Source organism: Vicia villosa, linkage group LG6 (genome assembly GCF_029867415.1).
Source record: "Vicia villosa cultivar HV-30 ecotype Madison, WI linkage group LG6, Vvil1.0, whole genome shotgun sequence".
Lineage (NCBI taxonomy): Eukaryota > Viridiplantae > Streptophyta > Magnoliopsida > Fabales > Fabaceae > Vicia > Vicia villosa.
Window position 1 is genome coordinate 114772983 of NC_081185.1, and position 18887 is coordinate 114791869.

Below are 18887 nucleotides of genomic sequence, written 5' to 3' on the forward strand. Positions count from 1 at the left end.
AAATTGCATTGGATTAGAGTACCATATTATCTTAAGCAAAATTCATATTATTGTTATCATCAAAACTAAGATAATTGATCAGAACAAATCTTGTTCTAACAATCTCCCCCTTTTTGATGATGACAAAAACATATATAAATGATATGAATTTGCGATCAGAAAGAACAGACGGCAAAAGACAAATTACACAGCTATAGCATAAGCATATGAATATGTCTCCCCCTGAGATTAACAATCTCCCCCTGAGATAAATAATCTCCCCCTGAAATAAATACTCGAAGAACTTTAATAAAAGACTTCCCTGATTATTTCGGTAGAGACGATCACATAAGCTTCTTGTCTTTAGAGAATTCATAGCTTCTGACTTCTGCTTCCATAGGACAGCTTCAGAACTAGAATTTCTTTAGATCCCTAGAACACTCACAGCTTCTGATTCCTGCTTCCATCTAGGACAGCTTCAGAACTTGAATTTCTTTGATCTTCTGAACATTCACAGCTTCTGATTTCTGCTTCCATCTAGGACAGCTTCAGAACTTGAATTTCTTTGATCTTCAGAACATTCACAGCTTCTGATTTCTGCTTCCATTTAGGACAACTTCAGAACTTGAGTTTTCTGGATCTTTAGAACATTCACAGCTTCTGATTTCTGCTTCCCTCGGATAGCTTCAGAGCTTGAATTTCTACCAACCTCACTTCATGCTAGATTTGTATCAGAACATTGTTGAATGTACCAGAGCATCATCAGAGCATCTCTACATCCTGAAATGTTACAGAACAAAAACTAAACGACAAAAGTCAGCATGAACGAGTCAGAACATAAAATGTATATTCGAACACATGATATGTATCAGAGCCATATAGGCTAAAATAATGTATCAGAGCAAATAGAATTTTGTCAGAGCAGATAGACAAATATGGATCAAATTCTATTATCAGTGCTTCTGATTCATTCTTCTTTCTTGCTTCTGATTTCTGAAGCTTGACAGCACTCAGCTTGCTTCAGTTTCCATGAGCTTATTCTTTTTACAGAATAACACTTCTTATGGTTTTGCTTCTTGTGTTTGCTTTGAAGATTCTCTTCACTTTTTTTTATACCTGCAAAACACTTAAACCATATAGAACTTGCAGTTCTTGTTAGAAAATGTGTGGGAGCTTTACCCAGCAACTGATAGATTAATCAAATCATTTATCATTTATCTTCTCCCCCTTTTTGTCATATCATCAAAAAGAATATTTCAAAACAAGGAATGTAAAACAAGGAAACTTTTTATTGATAATCAAAAGATATTACATGAGAAGATGTTTAACAAGCAGATGCAACAAGGAAAGAAAACTACTAAGACCAAAGCCTAAGACCCTAGCTAAGACAAAGTCTGTGCCAGCATGCCATGAAGGAGTGAAACGCATCATTGACTGCTTCTTGGGCTTCCAGGCGAGGGGTCAGGGAGACTTGGTTCTGATGCAGATCTTCCACAATCTTTATCAGAGACAACATTTTCAGCAGGTGAAGATGAGGAGATTTCTTTGGAATGGGTTGAGGGAGAGGAAAGGTTAGATGAAGAGGAAGTTGAGTCTTGAAGGTAAAAAGATGAGGAAGAAGATGGAGATGATGGAGGGCTTTCACCAGGGGGTTGAAACACACGTCTAGAATAGTTTCCAGACAACTTTGCTTCGAATGGATTCACCTTGAGAGGGTCATAGGTGATCTTTATCTTTTTGGGTTTGGACGAAGATGTTTCAACAGCTTTTCTCTTTTTGTTTTGATCTTTTCCATGGTTTCCTGGGCTTGATGAAGAGTTCATGATGGATTTGCAGATAATGAACAGCTAGGGTTTGATATGAATGCAAAAAGATAGAGTGAATAGAGAAAATATGAGAGGGAAGGAGAAGCGTTTGAAGAGTATTTAAAAGAAAAGAAAATGAAACAAATGATGGATAGCATTTAATGTTACGTGACATGAGGAGAGATAATAAAGACAAATGAGGTGACTAGCACAGTTACCTATGGTCGGCGTCCCTTCAACTGCACGCGCGCTTATCCATGAATAGTAATGACAGGTTTACCATCCCGAGATAAAACGTTACAGCTGTTTTGCTTTAAAAGAGGTTCTGAATCAACTTAGACAATGAAACGTTAGTAATAACCGAATCATAATTTCTAAAAGATTTCAATCAGAACTTCTGATTTAAAAAAAATCATTCATTTCAGAAGATACTCATACGTAAGAACTTCTCATCTTCTCATTCTGGGCATAAATCCATACTGATGTTCTTCAGAATGAACTTAAACCTATCTTCAGCCAGGGGTTTTGTAAAGATATCAGCCCATTGATGGTCTGTATCAACAAAGCTTAAAGATATAACACCCTTCTGAACATAGTCCCTTATGAAATGATGTTTGATCTCAATATGTTTAGCTTTTGAATGAAGAATGGGATTCTTAGATAAACATATAGCAGAAGTATTATCACAGAATATAGGAATGTTACTCTCATATATCTGATAATCTTCTAACTGACTCTTCATCCAGAGCATCTGTGTACTGCAACCAGCAGCAGCGACATATTCTGCTTCTGTTGTTGATAGAGCAATAGTTGCTTGCTTCTTGCTATACCAGGAGATCAAATGACTTCCAAGAAATTGGCAACTTCCTGAAGTACTCTTTCTTTCAATTCTGTCTCCAGCATAGTCAGCATCGCAGAATCCTACTAAGTTGTATTCTTTAGATTTTCTGTAAACTAAGCCAACATTAGTAGTACCTTTCAGATACCTTAGAATTCTCTTAACAGCAGTTAAATGAGATTCTCTAGGATCTGATTGGAATCTAGCACACAAACAAACACTGAACAGAATGTCAGGTCTAGAAGCAGTCAAATATAGAAGAGATCCAATCATACCTCTGTATAACTTCTGATCTACCTTCTTACTTACCTCATCCTTACCTAGGATGCATGTTGGATGCATAGGAGTTTTGGCTTCTTTGCAGTCTAGAAGATTAAACTTCTTCAGAAGTTCCTTCACATACTTGGTTTGGTGAACATATGTTCCTTCTGATGTTTGATTTATTTGTATTCCAAGGAAATACTTGAGTTCTCCCATCATGCTCATTTCAAACTCAGCCTGCATAGACTTAGCAAACTCCTTTCCAAGTGTAGCATTAGATGTTCCAAAAATAATATCATCTACATATATTTGACAAATTAAAATATCCCTTTTAAAGGTTTTACAAAAGAGAGTAGTGTCCACTTTTCCTCTAGTGAAACCATTATCCAGAAGGAAAGAACTTAAGCGTTCATACCAAGCTCTGGGAGCCTGTTTCAATCCATACAACGATTTCCTTAGTTTAAAAACATGATTAGGAGACATAGAGTCTTCAAAACCAGGAGGTTGATGGACATAAACTTCTTCATCTATATAACCATTTAAGAAGGCACTCTTAACATCCATCTGATAGAGAGTGATGTTATGTTGAGTGGCAAATGAAATTAATAAACGAATAGATTCTAACCTGGCCACTGGTGCAAAGGTTTCTGTATAGTCAATCCCTTCTTGCTGACTATAACCCTGAGCCACCAGTCTGGCTTTGTTCCTTATCACTTCACCTTTCTCACTGAGCTTGTTTCTGAAGACCCATTTTGTACCAATTATATTGAATCCATCTGGTCTAGGAACAAGATCCCAAACATCATTCCTTGTAAACTGATTCAGATCTTCTTGCATAGCAATTATCCAGTCTGGATCTTCTAGAGCATGATCAACAGAAGTTGGCTCGATCAAAGATACAAGACCTAATTGACAGTCTGCATTGTTCTTAAGGAATGCTCTTGTTCTGATTGGATCATCCTTCTTTCCAAGAATGACATCTTCTGAATGACCAGAGATGAGTCTGGATGATCTTCTGACAGATGGTTCTTCAGAAATGCTTAGATTCTCCAGAGAAGCTGATACTTGATCTTCCGATTCTTTGCTTCTGAGAAGCTCTGCTTCTGATGCGTTGCTTCTTGGCTCAACAACTTCTGATATATCAATATCACAATCTGCAAAATTATCAAACTGCTTTGGTTTTTCAGAACCAAGCTTATCATCAAACCTGATATTGATTGATTCTTCTACAATCAATGTTTCAGTATTGTATACTCTGTAGCCTTTTGAGCGTTCAGAATATCCAAGAAGGAAACATTTTTGTGCTTTGGAATCAAACTTACCAAGATGATCTTTAGTGTTCAGAATAAAGCATACACATCCAAAAGGATGGAAATATGAAATGTTGGGCTTTCTATTCTTCCACAATTCATAAGGAGTCTTATTTAGAATAGGTCTGATAGAGATTCTATTCTGAATATAGCATGCAGTGTTTATTGCTTCTGCCCAGAAATGCTTAGCCATATTGGTTTCATTGATCATGGTTCTGGCCATTTCTTGCAGAGTCCTATTCTTTCGTTCTACAACCCCATTTTGCTGTGGAGTTCTAGGACAAGAGAAATCATGGGCAATACCATTTTCTTTGAAGAATTCTTCAAAGGATTTGTTCTCAAATTCACCACCATGATCACTTCTGACCTTTATGATTTTACACTCTTTTTTAGATTGAATCTGAATGCAGAAATCAAAGAACACTGAATGAGTCTCATCCTTGTGTTTCAAGAATTTTACCCACGTCCAGCGGCTATAATCATCTACGATGACTAATCCATATTTCTTCCCTCTGACAGATGCTGTTTTGACAGGGCCAAACAGATCAATGTGCAAGAGTTCTAATGGCCTTGAGGTAGAAACAACATTCTTGGACTTGAATGCAGGTTTGGAGAACTTGCCCTTCTGACATGCTTCACAAAGAGCATCTGATTTGAATTTCAAATTAGGGAGTCCTCTGACAAGATCCAGTTTGTTAATCTGAGAAATCTTTCTCAAACTAGCATGACCTAATCTTCTGTGCCAGACCCACTGCTCTTCAGAAACAGACATAAGACAAGTCACCTTCTGACTCATAAGATCTTGCAGATCTGTCTTATAAATGTTGTTCTTCCTCTTGCCTGTAAATAGGATTGAGCCATCCTTCTGATTTACAGCCTTGCAAGACTCTTGATTAAAGATTATATCATAACCATTGTCACTCAATTGACTGATAGATAAGAGGTTATGTGTTAATCCTTCTACAAGAAGTACATTAGAAATGGAAGGAGAGTTACCAGACTTTATAGTTCCAGAGCCAATTATCTTGCCCTTCTGATCTCCTCCAAACTTGACTTCTCCTCCAGACTTAAGCACCAGGTCTTGGAACATAGACCTTCTTCCTGTCATGTGTCGTGAGCATCCAGAGTTCAGGTACCATGACATGTTGTGCTTTGTCCTTTTTGCAGTCAAGGATATCTGCAATAGGAATAATCTTATCCTTAGGTACCCACATCTTTTTGGGTCCTTGTTAGATTTTCTCAAGTTCTGATTGAACTTGGGTTTAACATTGTAAGCAATAGGAGGAACAGCATGATAATTTTTAATGTGAGTTTCATGATATTTCCTAGGTTGTGTCACATGCTTTTTGGTGTGTGTTATGTGAAAACTTTGAGCATGTGAAGTGTGCCTAATATCATGGGAGTGGCCATACTTGAACTGATCATACAATGGCTTGTATGTGAATTTCATTTCATCAACAGGTTCAAGTTTGTATGGGGTTTCACCCTCAAAACCAATGCCGACTCTTTTGTTTCCAGACACAGCATATATCATAGAAGCTAGCTGACTTCTGCCAATACTACTAGATAAGAACTTCCTGAAACTTAAATCATATTCTTTCAGAATATGGTTTAGACTAGGAGTGGATTTTTCTGAATCAGAAGGAGATCCAACATTATTGGATAATTTTAAAAGTTTTTCTTTTAATTCAGAATTCTCCAACTCAAGCTTCTTTGTTTCAAATTCAAATAGCTTTTTCAGCTTTTTGTATTTGAGACTGATCTGAGACTTGAGTTCCAGAAGTTCAGTTAGACCGGAAACTAACTCATCTCTAGTAAGTTCAGAAAATACCTCTTCAGAATCTGATTCTGATGTAGATTCTGATCCGTCATCTTCTGTCGCCATCAGCGCACAGTTAGCCTGCTCATCTTCAGAGTCTGAATCATCTTCTGACTCATCCCAGGTTGCCATAAGACCTTTCTTCTTATGAAACTTCTTCTTGGGATTTTCCTTCTGAAGATTTGGACATTCATTCTTGAAGTGTCCAGGCTCATTGCATTCATAGCACATGACCTTCTTCTTGTCAAATCTTCTGTCATCAGAAGATTCTCCACGTTCAAATTTCTTTGAACTTCTGAAGCCTCTGAACTTCCTTTGCTTGGTCTTCCAGAGTTGATTTAGCCTTCTGGAGATCAAGGACAGTTCATCTTCTTCTTCAGATTCTGATTCTTCAGGATCTTCTTCTCTAGCCTGAAAAGCGTTAGTGCATTTCTTGATATTGGATTTTAATGCAATAGACTTACCTTTCTTTTGAGGCTCATTTGCGTCCAGCTCTATTTCATGACTTCTCAAGGCACTGATGAGCTCTTCCAGAGAAACTTCATTCAGATTCTTTGCAATCTTGAATGCAGTCACCATAGGACCCCATCTTCTGGGTAAGCTTCTGATGATCTTCTTTACGTGATCAGCCTTGGTGTATCCCTTGTCAAGAACTCTCAATCCAGCAGTAAGAGTTTGAAATCTTGAAAACATCTTTTCAATGTCTTCATCATCCTCCATCTTGAAGGCTTCATACTTCTGGATTAAAGCTAGAGCTTTAGTCTCCTTGACTTGAGCATTTCCTTCATGAGTCATTTTCAAAGACTCATATATGTCATAGGCCGTTTCCCTGTTAGATATCTTCTCATACTCAGCATGAGAGATAGCATTCAGCAAAACAGTTCTACATTTATGATGATTCCTGAAAAGCTTTTTCTGATCATCATTCGTTTCTTGCCTTGTCAGCTTTACGCCACTGGCATTTACTGGATGTTTGTAACCATCCATCAGAAGATCCCATAGATCACCATCTAGACCAAGAAAGTAACTTTCCAGTTTATCTTTCCAGTATTCAAAGTTTTCACCATCAAATACCGGCGGTCTAGTATAACCATTGTTACCATTGTATTGCTCAGCAGAGCCAGATGTAGATGCAGGTGTAGACTTTTCACTTTCATCAACCATCTTTTACTGAAGCGTTTTTCTCTTCCTGAATCTTTTCTAAACACGGTTAAGTGCTTGCACCTTAGAACCGGCGCTCTGATGCCAATTGAAGGATAGAAAAACACTTAGAAAGGGGGGGGGGGTTTGAATAAGTGTAGCTTTAAAAACTTGACAGATAAAAATAAATTGCACAGTTATTTTTATCCTGGTTCGTTGTTAACTAAACTACTCCAGTCCACCCCCGCAGAGATGATTTACCTCAACTGAGGATTTAATCCACTAATCGCACGAATTACAATGGTTCTCCACTTAGTCAGCAACTAAGTCTTCCAGAGTCTTCTGATCACACACTGATCACTCCAGGAACAACTGCTTAGATACCCTCTAAGACTTTTCTAGAGTATACTGATCCACACGATCACTCTAGTTACAACCTGCTTAGATAACCTCTAAGACTTCCTAGAGTATTCTGATCCACACGATCACTCTAGTTCCTTACAACTTAATGTAATCAATTCTAAGAGTATTACAATTGCTTCTTAAAAGCTATAATCACAAACTGTGATATTTCTCTTAACGTTTAAGCTTAATCTCACTAATATATTACAACAGCAATGTAGTGAGCTTTGATGAAGATGAAGATTCTGAGCTTTGAATTTGAACAGCGTTTCAGCAAGTTTAATATGAGTTGTTTTGGTGCAGAATCGTTAACCTTGCTTCTCATCAGAACTTCATATTTATAGGCGTTGGAGAAGATGACCGTTGAGTGCATTTAATGCTTTGCGTGTTCCGTACAGCATCGCATTTAATGTTATACGCTTTTGTCAACTACCTCGAGCCTTGTTCACGCTGTGTCTACTGACGTAGCCTATAATAGCTTTTAACGTTCCTTTTGTCAGTCAGCGTAGCTTGCCACTTGTACTTCCTTCTGATCTGATGTTTGTGAATACAACGTTTGAATATCATCAGAGTCAAACAGCTTGGTGCAGAGCATCTTCTGATCTTCTGACCTTGAAGTGCTTCTGAGCGTGATACCATCAGAACTTCAGTGCTTCTGATCTCATGTTCTTCTGATGCTTCCATAGACCCATGTTCTGATTCTGCTTCGACCATCTTCTGATGTCTTGCCAGACCATGTTCTGATGTTGCATGCTGAACCCTTTGAGACAAAGCTTCTGAGCGCTGAATTATGCGTACTCTTTATATATTTCCTGAAAAGGAAATTGCATTGGATTAGAGTACCATATTATCTTAAGCAAAATTCATATTATTGTTATCATCAAAACTAAGATAATTGATCAGAACAAATCTTGTTCTAACAAACCACACATAATAAACATTAGATTATTTTCATTGAAATGTGTAAATTAATTGTTCGACTAATTAAAGAATATATCGGATGAGTGAATATTACCGGATGTATGAGTGCATACTAGGATCCTTCTCATTCACTATTCTATAAGTGCGAAGCGAGGGATTGAAAGTTGCATTCAGCCATAGCTGAAGAAACCAATATGGGCCAACCAGGAGCAAATTAGTGGGGAAGTGAACCATCTTCATGTTTCCACCACATCTTAACCGTCTTAAAATTAAACTCAGGGTCAATACTTTTCACTAAATCACACGCTTCAAAAAAAGACCAATATCCATAGTCTTGACTACTAAAAGCATACACTTCCCCACCATCGTATTTCAGTTCAGGGTCTTTTACAAACTTGCCCCTTGTGTAGAAAACTACTTTAAACTTAAACATTTCCTATACAGTTAACAGACCCAAACTTAATACAATTTTAAATTAGGGCAACACAATACGATAGAAAATATAAATTATATACTCAACAGATTATAGGGTTTGCGTTTCAAAGGAGAGAGAGTGATAACGAAAGCACAATGGAAGTATTGGAGGGTGAAATCATGTAAGTCTTAAGATTACCCTTATCACATATTCACGCTGGCGAATCAGACAAAAAAAAGCTCCACGTCTATGGTACACTTCACCCTCCATTAGTGGAATCTAACAGGAGGGACCAACCATGGTGACGAAATATTTTACAAGGACTAAAGTTCGAAGAAATTTTTTGTAGGGACTAAATTAAAAAAGTGTCATATTTACAGGAATAAAAACTTATTTAACCCTTAAATAAAATAACAAAAATTTGTTGATTATTTTAAAAAACGGTCCAAATGGTTGAATTTGTTAAAATTGAAATTAAATAAATTGAAAATAAATATATTATAAAACTTTGAAGGTATATAGATGCAAAATACTATTTTTAATCTGTTATTATGAAAGAAAAAAATTATTTTAGATTACATCATGTGTCCAAATTTTTTTCTTTCTTTTATTCAATTATTTTAAACTTTTTATTTACCATACTCTTTAACTCTAATTGATTTATTAGATTTGATTGAAAGCATTTAATCATAATATACTAACTAAAAAATTATTTATTTTTAATTCTAAATCATGACGTGCTACTAAAAAAGCTACTAACAAATAAATTGAAATTAAATAAATTGAAACCAAATAAAATTCTTTTTTCTATTTATTTATGGCACTCTTTAATCTAATTCATTTGATTATAATTAAAAAAATTGAAACCAAATAAAATTTTAGTACGTTACTATAAAATAGTCTTAGTAGTTGAATGAATTAGAAATACTAAACCCTAAATTACTTTGATATGGTCGGCAAGATGGAGAACAACGTGTTTCTGCCTTTTGAATTGATCATCGAAATTCTGTTGAGGTTACCTGTGAAGCCTCTATTGCGTTTCAGATGTGTCTGCAAATCATGGCTTTCTTTAATTTCTAGTAACACTTTTGCTACTTCACATTTTCAACATGCTGCCACACACAGACGTCTCCTCATAAAACGTTCTGCTCTTCAACCTTTATCTATAGATGTTGATTCATCGTTCCACGATGCTTCTGCATCTGCTACATTAAGCCTTGATTTTATTCGTTCCCAACGTTGTATTGAAATTAGAGGTTGTTTTAGAGGGTTTCTGTATTTCAACAATGACACACACATCTATCTATTGAATCCATCCACCGGTGTGTTCAAACAAATACCCGACTCTCATATAATACTTAATCATCTTTACGAACTTCTTTCTGGTTTTGTATATTACCAGCCCACTGATGATTACTTGATAGTTTCGGGGTTGGGCAAAGATGATGCGCCTCCAATTAAATTGATGATTTTCTCATTGAGAGCTAATAAGTGGAAACCAATTGAGGTTGCTTCTCATTTGCCTTATATGAAGACTTCTGTATCGGAATTTACCCCTAAATGTGGGTTGTTCTTGAATGGATCTATCCATTGGATGGTTCATAATTATGAGAAATCAAAGAATGTTATTATTGCCTTTGATATAAAGGAAATGACGATATCAGAGATAGCTTTGCCAGATGATTTTATTTTCAGTTTTAGTAATAATTATTCTATATATTATGATTTGTTGGAAGTTGGAGGACTTATCAGTGCATGGGTGAAGGACCTGAATACAGTGAAGATATGGGTGATGCAAAAATATGGAGTTCACTCATCTTGGACTAAGATTATTCAATTTTCTATTGATCCTGTTTTACACAAATCTTTAGACATAGTATGCTTAACAAAGAGTGGTGATATTGTTGGAACAAATAATGTAGTTGGATTGATGAAGTTGAATGATAAAGGACAGCTACTAGAGTCTCTGCTTTTTGACGGATACGCATTGGTCGTGTATACAGAGTCTCTATTTTCACTCCCTAGCACTGGTCAAACTTAGGAAAATTACTATTGATAACAATTTTCTTTTATATTTATCTTGTATCATGAAATATGAGAAGTGAATCGTGATAGGCAAAATAATGAAACTGCTATTAGACAGAACAAAATTTCATAATCTTTATCTTATTTTATCATTATATTTTAAAATTTGCAGAATTTTATGTGTCGTATAACATTAGCAATTTGTTTTCTTTCATTATTGTACTGTTTTTTTTACTTGACAGCTTGATACAGAATTTATTGAATTGCTAGGATGAATTTTTATGACGTCGATTTTTAAGCTCAGAAAATCACAAGCTAAAAGTGATTTGCTTTATTTATGAATTTGTTAGGTTTGTACAAATATAGACTTTTGTTTTCTAAAATTGATTCTAGCTGAATCCTGAACTGGCAGCTACCACAATATTTTGTTATTGATTTTGGATTTATTGATATGCACAGCTATATGTTTTTCTTGATTACCATTAACTGTTATAGATTTCCAAATTCTTCTTCAGCTTTACAAAGATATGCACAACTCTCTTCTTTTTTTCTTTTCTCCAACAGAAACTGCTAAATATTCTTCTTAGCTTCCAAATTTATATTGATATGTATAAACTAAAAATCTTAAAATGTTACCACGAATCACACCTACAATTTTTTTTTATAAAATCTAATATAAAATAAATGCTATGGTACTACTTTAGAGATATACAAACTTATATCTTTTATTAATATTAATGAAGCTCACTCAGTTTAGTTTTGTATGCATCTAACTGACAGAAGAATAAAGAAGACCAAGGATATTATTCAAGTACCTTGACCTCCTGCAGATCAATATTGACAAATTGGAGCATTTAGTCATTGAACATATCTTCAATCTGAAAGAAAGAAAACAACCTTTGTGAACAAAAAGTTAGAATGACAGAAATTGTTTCACAATTGTTGAGATTTTAAGAGCAAAGATAACATCATTATAATCAAATCATAGAGTCACATAGTAAGTATATACACTTTATATTATTGAGAAAATTGAAAATAAATTCTCTTGAGAAATATTGTTTTCCTCTTCCTTGATAAATAACACTAGCCAAACTTGATCCCAGCATCAGACATTTATTTCTAGATTAGCAGACACCTTCAAATCCTTTGTTTTCTTAATCCTCTCTTTGATTTCACTGCAGGTAGAGCTCATATAATTAGATATGTAATCCATAATTTTAAGAGAAAAAACAAAAGTAGATAAAACTCTGAAACCGGGATGATATTTCATAAATAAAAGACATGAAACATGTTGGAAAATAGATGTTTGTAAAAATAAAATAAAAGCTTTCAAATAGCTAGCTGCATATATAAGAAACACGACGGAGAGAAGCTTCTCTGGCTGCATCTCGAACTTTAGGCTTTTCAGATCTTTTCTTCTGAATGACTTTCAAGGTAGCACCACCAATGAACCTAGAGTATGACTTCTTGGTGGCGTAGTGCCTCTTCTTCACAGCCTCTTGGGCAATGTCTTGCACACCACATTCATAAAATTGAAGCATGAAATAAGTTGTAGTACTATTGGACAAGATGATCTAAGGTAATAACTTGGTGCATGGTAACATCATGTGAAACTCAACACAAGTAAACTAAAAATTCTTCACTTTGTAACTATTTAAGTAGATTGAAATATTATGTTTAGAAGCTTAAGTTTTTATATTGTCTAATTAAAAACGTATCAGTGTAAGTCTTAAGCAATCACCTTCTTGTGTTGCTTTCTGAACATGGCAGTCCATGTGAGCTTCAAAGGCTTCAAACGGTTGTGGAAATACCTCTTACATTTCGAGTTCACAATTAGAAATTCCTGCAAAATCAACAAAGAGCTTATATATTAGTAAAACTAAGATTAAACAAATCTTATCAAACACAACACATATATTTTAATAAATAAATGAGTAAACCCATAACTCAATACATATCAAAATCATATGACCTGTGAATCACTACGAATAAATATGATGCCTCTTCCGGGGTAGATCTTTACACCACTGAATCGGCAGAGTTCAGTTCTGATATAGCAAAATCATTACTAATTACTACATTGGGGAGGGAACTACTAATTCAATTTAAATACACAAACACTAAATGGTCCAGTTACTTAGGGAGGCATTAAATTAAAAACACAACTATGATTTAAGTATGTTTTTGGTTCTTATAAAATTATAAAATTTTGTTTTTGGTCCTTATTAAAAAAATGACATTTTTTAATTCCCACGAAATTATTATGCACGTAGTTTTAATCTCTACTATAAAATTGATGTGTATTTGTGAATAATTATTTTACAGACTGATTAGAACGTTAGGAAAAGTTCCTCGAAAAAAAAGAAACTCAAAATACTAAAAATATTTTTAAAAATTATATAATTTGGTAAATAAATATTTTAAAGCATTCTAAACACGTATGAACAAAAATATTCAAAAATTTAAAAGTTTAAGGGTAATTAAACAGTTTTCAAAACTTTAAAAATAGCAGTGATTAAAACTGCATGCATAAAAAATTTATAGGGACTAAAATATTCCATTTTTTTTAATAGGGACTAAAAATGAAATTTAAGATATTTATAGGGACCAAAAACATACTTAACTTTTCAATTTAAATACACAAACACTGATTGAGGTTGAAATCGTTAGAAGGAAATCTTGTACACTGTCGGAGATGTTTTATAAACGGTAAGAAATACGACTTTCTCTTATTCTGTCAAACTTGGAAACAATAATAATGTTCTGGTAACCGTGAGGATTTCAAGTTTGGATATGACTTTCTCTCATTCTCTCATTCTTTCAAACTTGGAAACAATAATAATGTTTTCAAGTTTATATAACATGAATAATGTTTCCGTAAGCACGCGAGTTTAGAAAATACTCGAGACTTACAAAACCTCCAAAATGTGGTGCAGAAAACTTGAGATCGAAACAAATTAATTACACCAACCAGAACTAAAAAAAACTCGTATCTCTTACAGCTTATAAAACAGAGATAAGTTGAGGATCCAAATAACAATGAATACCATAATTGCTGCAAGTGGGTCTACAACAATATCAGTCCTTAAAATATGTTGATAGGATAAAAATGTTGGCAAGTCGTCAACACAACCAATAAGTGCAGCCTAATCATATAACTGTCTATCCCATATCAACACTTTGCATCAGATAATCTTTACTTTCAATTCAATCAAGTCAATTTACTAGAGTTTTAAACCAATGGAAACAAAATTGTAAACGGAAAGCAATAGACTAAAGGTATCTTACACTTACACTTGTGAAACCTTACTTTCAAAGAAATTTGGATGGGTGACATAATAACTCTAAATCATACTGCTGGACTTTTTGAGGAATTATAACATGAGACTTTAAATCGAAGGTGTATTTAGTGTCTGACATATTCAAGTACTAAGGTACGTAGTTGTTATGCTTTGTTTAACTTCTTTCATCTACCGAGAGGCCCGGATTCTTTTCTTGCTAGAGTATTCCCTCTCTTATGGAAAGTGTTGGTGCCTAATAAAATTAAGTTTTTTGGGTGGAGGTGTTTGCTTGATAGATTACCAACTAGGGATTTACTTCTTAGTAGAGGAATTACTATCTCATCTCTTAATGTTTGTGGCCTTTGTGGAAGGGAGAGGGAGTCCTGGTCTCATATTATCTTTATGTGCCGTGTTTCTTGCTTGGTTTGGGAGTCCATGGCTAGGTGGATTGGTTTTACCGAGTATGTTTTCGTGGACGTGTGGAGTTGTTATTTTGATTGGCACTCTTTTTGTAAAAATAGGAAATTGAAATCCGGTAGGGAAGGGATTTTTTGGTTAGCTATTTGTTGGTCTTTATGGAAGGTGAGAAACGGTATTATCTTTCGGAACGATTCGTGGAACGTATCCGACATCATTTGGAGCATCAAAGAACTTCTTTGGAGATGGTCCTTTATTGGGAAAATTACACATACCAATTACAATTTCTATGATTTTGTCAATAATCCTTTATTGTATTTTTCATAGGTAGTATTTGGATTGTAATTTTCTTCGGGGTTTTTGTTTCATACTCCGCCTTTTGTAATCGTGTGCTTTAGAACTTTTGGTTCTATTAATGAATTCTTGATTAAAAAAAAAAAATATATATATTCAAGTACTAAGGACCAGCCAATCAACCCTGCATATATAGTACATAAAATATATCAACTTTCTATATTAATAAAATATGTAGTATACACAAGCATTCTTATCATTCAATAAGCAAACTTAACATCATAATTAGAATTTCAATCTTAAATACTAACATTTCAGAGATATGTACAACCGCAATTTAAATCCTTATTGAATACTAAAGCACAAAGAATAACTTCATATTAGAGACAAGTTATATATTTATATACTTTAATCTCCACGCTACCAGAGTTATTAATCCTACATAGTGGAGTGGAGTGGCCGACTCCCAAATGTGGGAATAGTGGGAATAGCGGGATCCCGGATAGCGTAGCGGAGCGGCCGACTCCCTAAAGTGAAAATAGTGGGAATAGCGAGATCCCGGATAGCGGGATAAATTTTTGTATACTGGTGAAGAAGGTACATCGTTGAGGTTAATTAAACATTAAAACAGTAAAATCTAAAGAGTAATCGAAAGGACCAAGGAATCCTTTAGTTCCCCACCTTCACATGTCTGAGTTACAATAGAGATATTTGACAAGTCATAGTGAAGGAAACCTTTGAAATTGTCCAGAGTATACTTAGTCGAAACCACCCTTTTAGCAAGTTTTTTAGAGTCATTTTTTAGTTCATTGAAAATGTTTCCACTAGTAAACCAACTTGGATAAGGTGGATAAAATGCTAAACCAAAGTCAGTGTTGTACCCCAAAATGCCGTCATAAATTTGTGAAAGTCATTTTATGTTGAATAAGTGCAATGACCTAGTGGATAGTGAAGTTGAGTGTAAGGCTAACAAGTACAAGGTCCCGGGTTTGAATTCCACTTTTGACATTTTTCCCTTTTATTTGTTGCTTACTTTAGTTCTAACTTTATTTTCATTTAAATTAAAAAATCACAAAAAAAATTGTTTTTTTTTCATTTTATTTATTAATTTTCGTATTAATCAAATATGCATTTTTTAAATAGTCAATTTTTCATTTTTATACACTTTTTAGCCAAAAATCACCAAAAAATCATAAAATAAAAAAATGATTAACAAAGATTTTGTTCATATTTCTTTATATTGCATAATTGTACAGTTTAGGAAAGATTCAACATAATTAAAATATTTCAGAAATCAAAATCAAATCATATTTGATTTAGAGTTGTGATTTATTAATTAATTATTGATTGTTTTAGGTGTATACAAATAGCTAACAATTCCATTCACTTAGGGGATATAATTTTTCCACACACCATCCTCTACACCATAAAAACCACCACCGATTGTACGACAACAAATCCTTTTGATCAAGTTCAAACGGAACAATCACCGGTCGAACCTCCGCTCCACCACACCGGATTCACGACGATGCAAGGAGCTACCACCATCCATAATTTTCTCTCGCCGCAGTATGTTTCATCCCCATTCGTTTAAATTTGTAATCCCCCATCCTAAAGCCCCGTAATAGCATAGGTTTTACTTTCTCGCATTTTATTTCTCGCGTTTTATATTTTTATAAACTTGTACATATTTAACTTCTAGTTTAATTAGGCTTGTATGCCAAGATAACAAACAAACGCTAGAATAACCATAACAACCAAGATAAAATAATTGAAAATAACACACTTTGCACACACCACCTTTAGGTAACTCTCTCTTTGTTGCCTTACGATTAAGTTGGTCATGTCCCTCGAAAATAGGGATACTTAAGCACAAAGATCCTCATTGAATGCTGAAATGATTTTTAATATGTCTTGTGCAGGGTTTGAATGCAATTCGGTTAACTAATGCAGCAGGTACCTGAATATGTGATGCTGAGTTGTGGTTTGTTGGCAGGCTGATTTGTGCAGGGCTCATGGTTCATCATAGTGAGGTTGGAATATGCTGAGTGTCTTGGACTGAATTTCCTGGATCGTTTCGATTTGGCAGGTTATTACTCTGAATTCATTAATGCATAATTCAAGTCAGTTTTGGATTGAATGATATTGAACGGGTTATGATGTGCATATGGAAATGAATGGTATGGTTTGATTTAGTGTATGGTTTAAGATTGTTAATGTGTATATGGTGAAAATGCTGCCTTGTGTGATCCTGTTCTGACTTATGACTTATGAGTTGTATTGAAAATTACTTTACTGGTTTGTATCAAAATAATATAAATCTGAGATGTTAATCTCTCTTACCTTATTTTTCTACATTCTTCGAGCATTATTGTTGTTGTTTATGTTCTAAGAGTTTGATCTTATTGCTGTTGTTTATGTTCTAAGAGTTTGATCTTAATACTACAAATCTTCCTATTGAGAAAATTAAGAAATGTGTTGGTGACCCTGAAGCTGATGTGGAGAATGAAGTTCTAAAGATCGAACAAACAACACAGGTTAATATTTATTACTTATATGATTTCTAAAAATTAATCAATTGCTTATGTCGAATAACTTATATGTTGTTGATCAATTTGTGATATAAAGATTGGGGGAGGATCTCGTGGCGATGTAACCATCTTGCCAAGACAGAAGTGCTAATGTAACTGCTTGCAAGGTATAGATAAAGAATTTATGTTGCCGATTTTTCTTACAAAACATAAGCACTATGGACATAAATAAAGGATTAAGCTGTTGTGAGTTCCATCAGCTTTCACATGAAATAACCTACTGTAATAGGTTTCATTTTTATTGTTACTAATTTGAAATAGTTCTGGCTTATTACTGACAGTTTAATGTGTTCTATTATCACTCCAGTTCTCCACTGCGATCTCGTTCTCGATCTCACTCCATTTCTTCTGCGTGATCTCTATCTTTCTCCATTCCAATCTCTATCATCATATTTTAATTGGAAGAAATTATTGGATACTCTTCTGCATTTCTAACTTTCTTATTTATTATTGTTACTCCCTCCCCTGCAATATGTATTAGCATGGAAGTAAAATGGAAGTAAAGTTTATGAGCAGAAGAAGAAAAAAAGTATAGAAGAAAATGTCAATAACATTACTTGTAGCACTCTATCAGTTTAGACAGCAGAACCTTCCAGCATGTAAACCTGTCCTTACACCTGCAGCAGTTAGTTCTTTTACATTACTTGAATATTTTATGATGCCTTTCTAAAATAATGTGAATTCTAATTCTTAATCATGTTCTTTGCAGGTCATTTCTACATTTCTATTGATGGGTTTAATTTTTATTCCTGTTGGAATTGTTACACTTCGTGCATCGTATAATGTATATATCATTTCTTCTTACATTAATGCTATGCAATTTCTTCATCTTTTTCCTTTCAAATCATTATCCATGTGCTTAATGTGATTTTTTTAACCAATGGATATCTAGGTGGTTGAAATTGTGGACAGATATGACAATGACTGTGTACCCGAAGAATACCGTGATTTCGCTCTCATGACTATTTTGAAACTACTCTAAATTTTATCTTCTGACCTCTAGATGGAAACATGTAATATTTATATAGATGACCTTATTTGTTTGGTGCAAAGACTTCATGCTGTAAGTTATACTCTGTGTTTTTGTCTAAATCATTATGTTTTAGACAAGATGTCATACACATATATTCATGTTATGAAATTATGGTATCCAATCATGAGAATTTTATTAAATAAGTGAACAATAGAAAGTGATGGCATTAAATAAATACATAGTCCACGAGCAAGACTTTTAGAAGGTCAGTGGCTCAAATGTGGAGTTTTTCCTGTCAAATTGGATTTGGTGCAAACACCTGTTTGGTGGTGCCACAACCTAACTCAATAAAGTGTCAATTTAGTCATTAAATAAATTCCAACTTCTTAATGAATATTTTGTTTTTGACGTTAATG

At 34.3% G+C, this 18887-nt stretch overlaps 2 protein-coding genes and 1 long non-coding RNA gene across 5 annotated transcripts; 2 read left to right on the forward strand and 1 right to left on the reverse strand.

The window, feature by feature from the left end:
- The first annotated feature begins 9851 nt into the window (after nucleotides 1-9851).
- On the forward strand, nucleotides 9852-10931 carry LOC131614424 (F-box/kelch-repeat protein At3g06240-like). Its single transcript, XM_058886006.1, has one exon. It carries the CDS (start codon nucleotides 9852-9854, stop codon nucleotides 10929-10931), a length of 1080 nt encoding a protein of 359 aa, XP_058741989.1.
- A 1089-nt stretch (nucleotides 10932-12020) lies between these two features.
- LOC131614425 (large ribosomal subunit protein eL24-like) lies at nucleotides 12021-13965 on the reverse strand. Its single transcript, XM_058886007.1, has 5 exons — nucleotides 13916-13965; nucleotides 12888-12963; nucleotides 12659-12758; nucleotides 12279-12428; nucleotides 12021-12091 (listed from the first exon to the last, which is right to left on the reverse strand). The coding sequence occupies exons 1-5, from the start codon at nucleotides 13963-13965 to the stop codon at nucleotides 12021-12023; spliced, it is 447 nt and encodes a 148-aa protein (XP_058741990.1).
- Nucleotides 13966-16325: 2360 nt separating this feature from the next.
- LOC131612137 (uncharacterized) lies at nucleotides 16326-18677 on the forward strand. Of its 3 annotated transcripts, none has more exons than XR_009287287.1 (6): nucleotides 16326-16476; nucleotides 16830-17444; nucleotides 17536-17605; nucleotides 17806-18123; nucleotides 18208-18282; nucleotides 18391-18677. It is a non-coding gene; the product is annotated as an uncharacterized LOC131612137 (long non-coding RNA). The 3 variants fall into 3 exon arrangements; XR_009287288.1 differs by having other exon boundaries at nucleotides 18208-18268; XR_009287289.1 differs by having other exon boundaries at nucleotides 18004-18123.
- Nucleotides 18678-18887: the final 210 nt, after the last annotated feature.

Coding starts and splice junctions, on each gene's coding strand:
- LOC131614425 (XM_058886007.1), bottom strand. CDS start 13,965: ATGGTATTCATTGTTATTTGGATCCTCAACTTATCTCTGTTTTATAAG. Junction 12,429..12,658: donor GTTCAGAAAGCAACACAAGA/AGGTGATTGCTT, acceptor AATGTGGTGTGC/AAGACATTGCCCAAGAGGCT. Junction 12,092..12,278: donor AGCCAGAGAAGCTTCTCTCC/GTCGTGTTTCTT, acceptor GCTCTACCTGCA/GTGAAATCAAAGAGAGGATT.
- LOC131614424 (XM_058886006.1), top strand. CDS start 9,852: ATGGAGAACAACGTGTTTCTGCCTTTTGAATTGATCATCGAAATTCTG.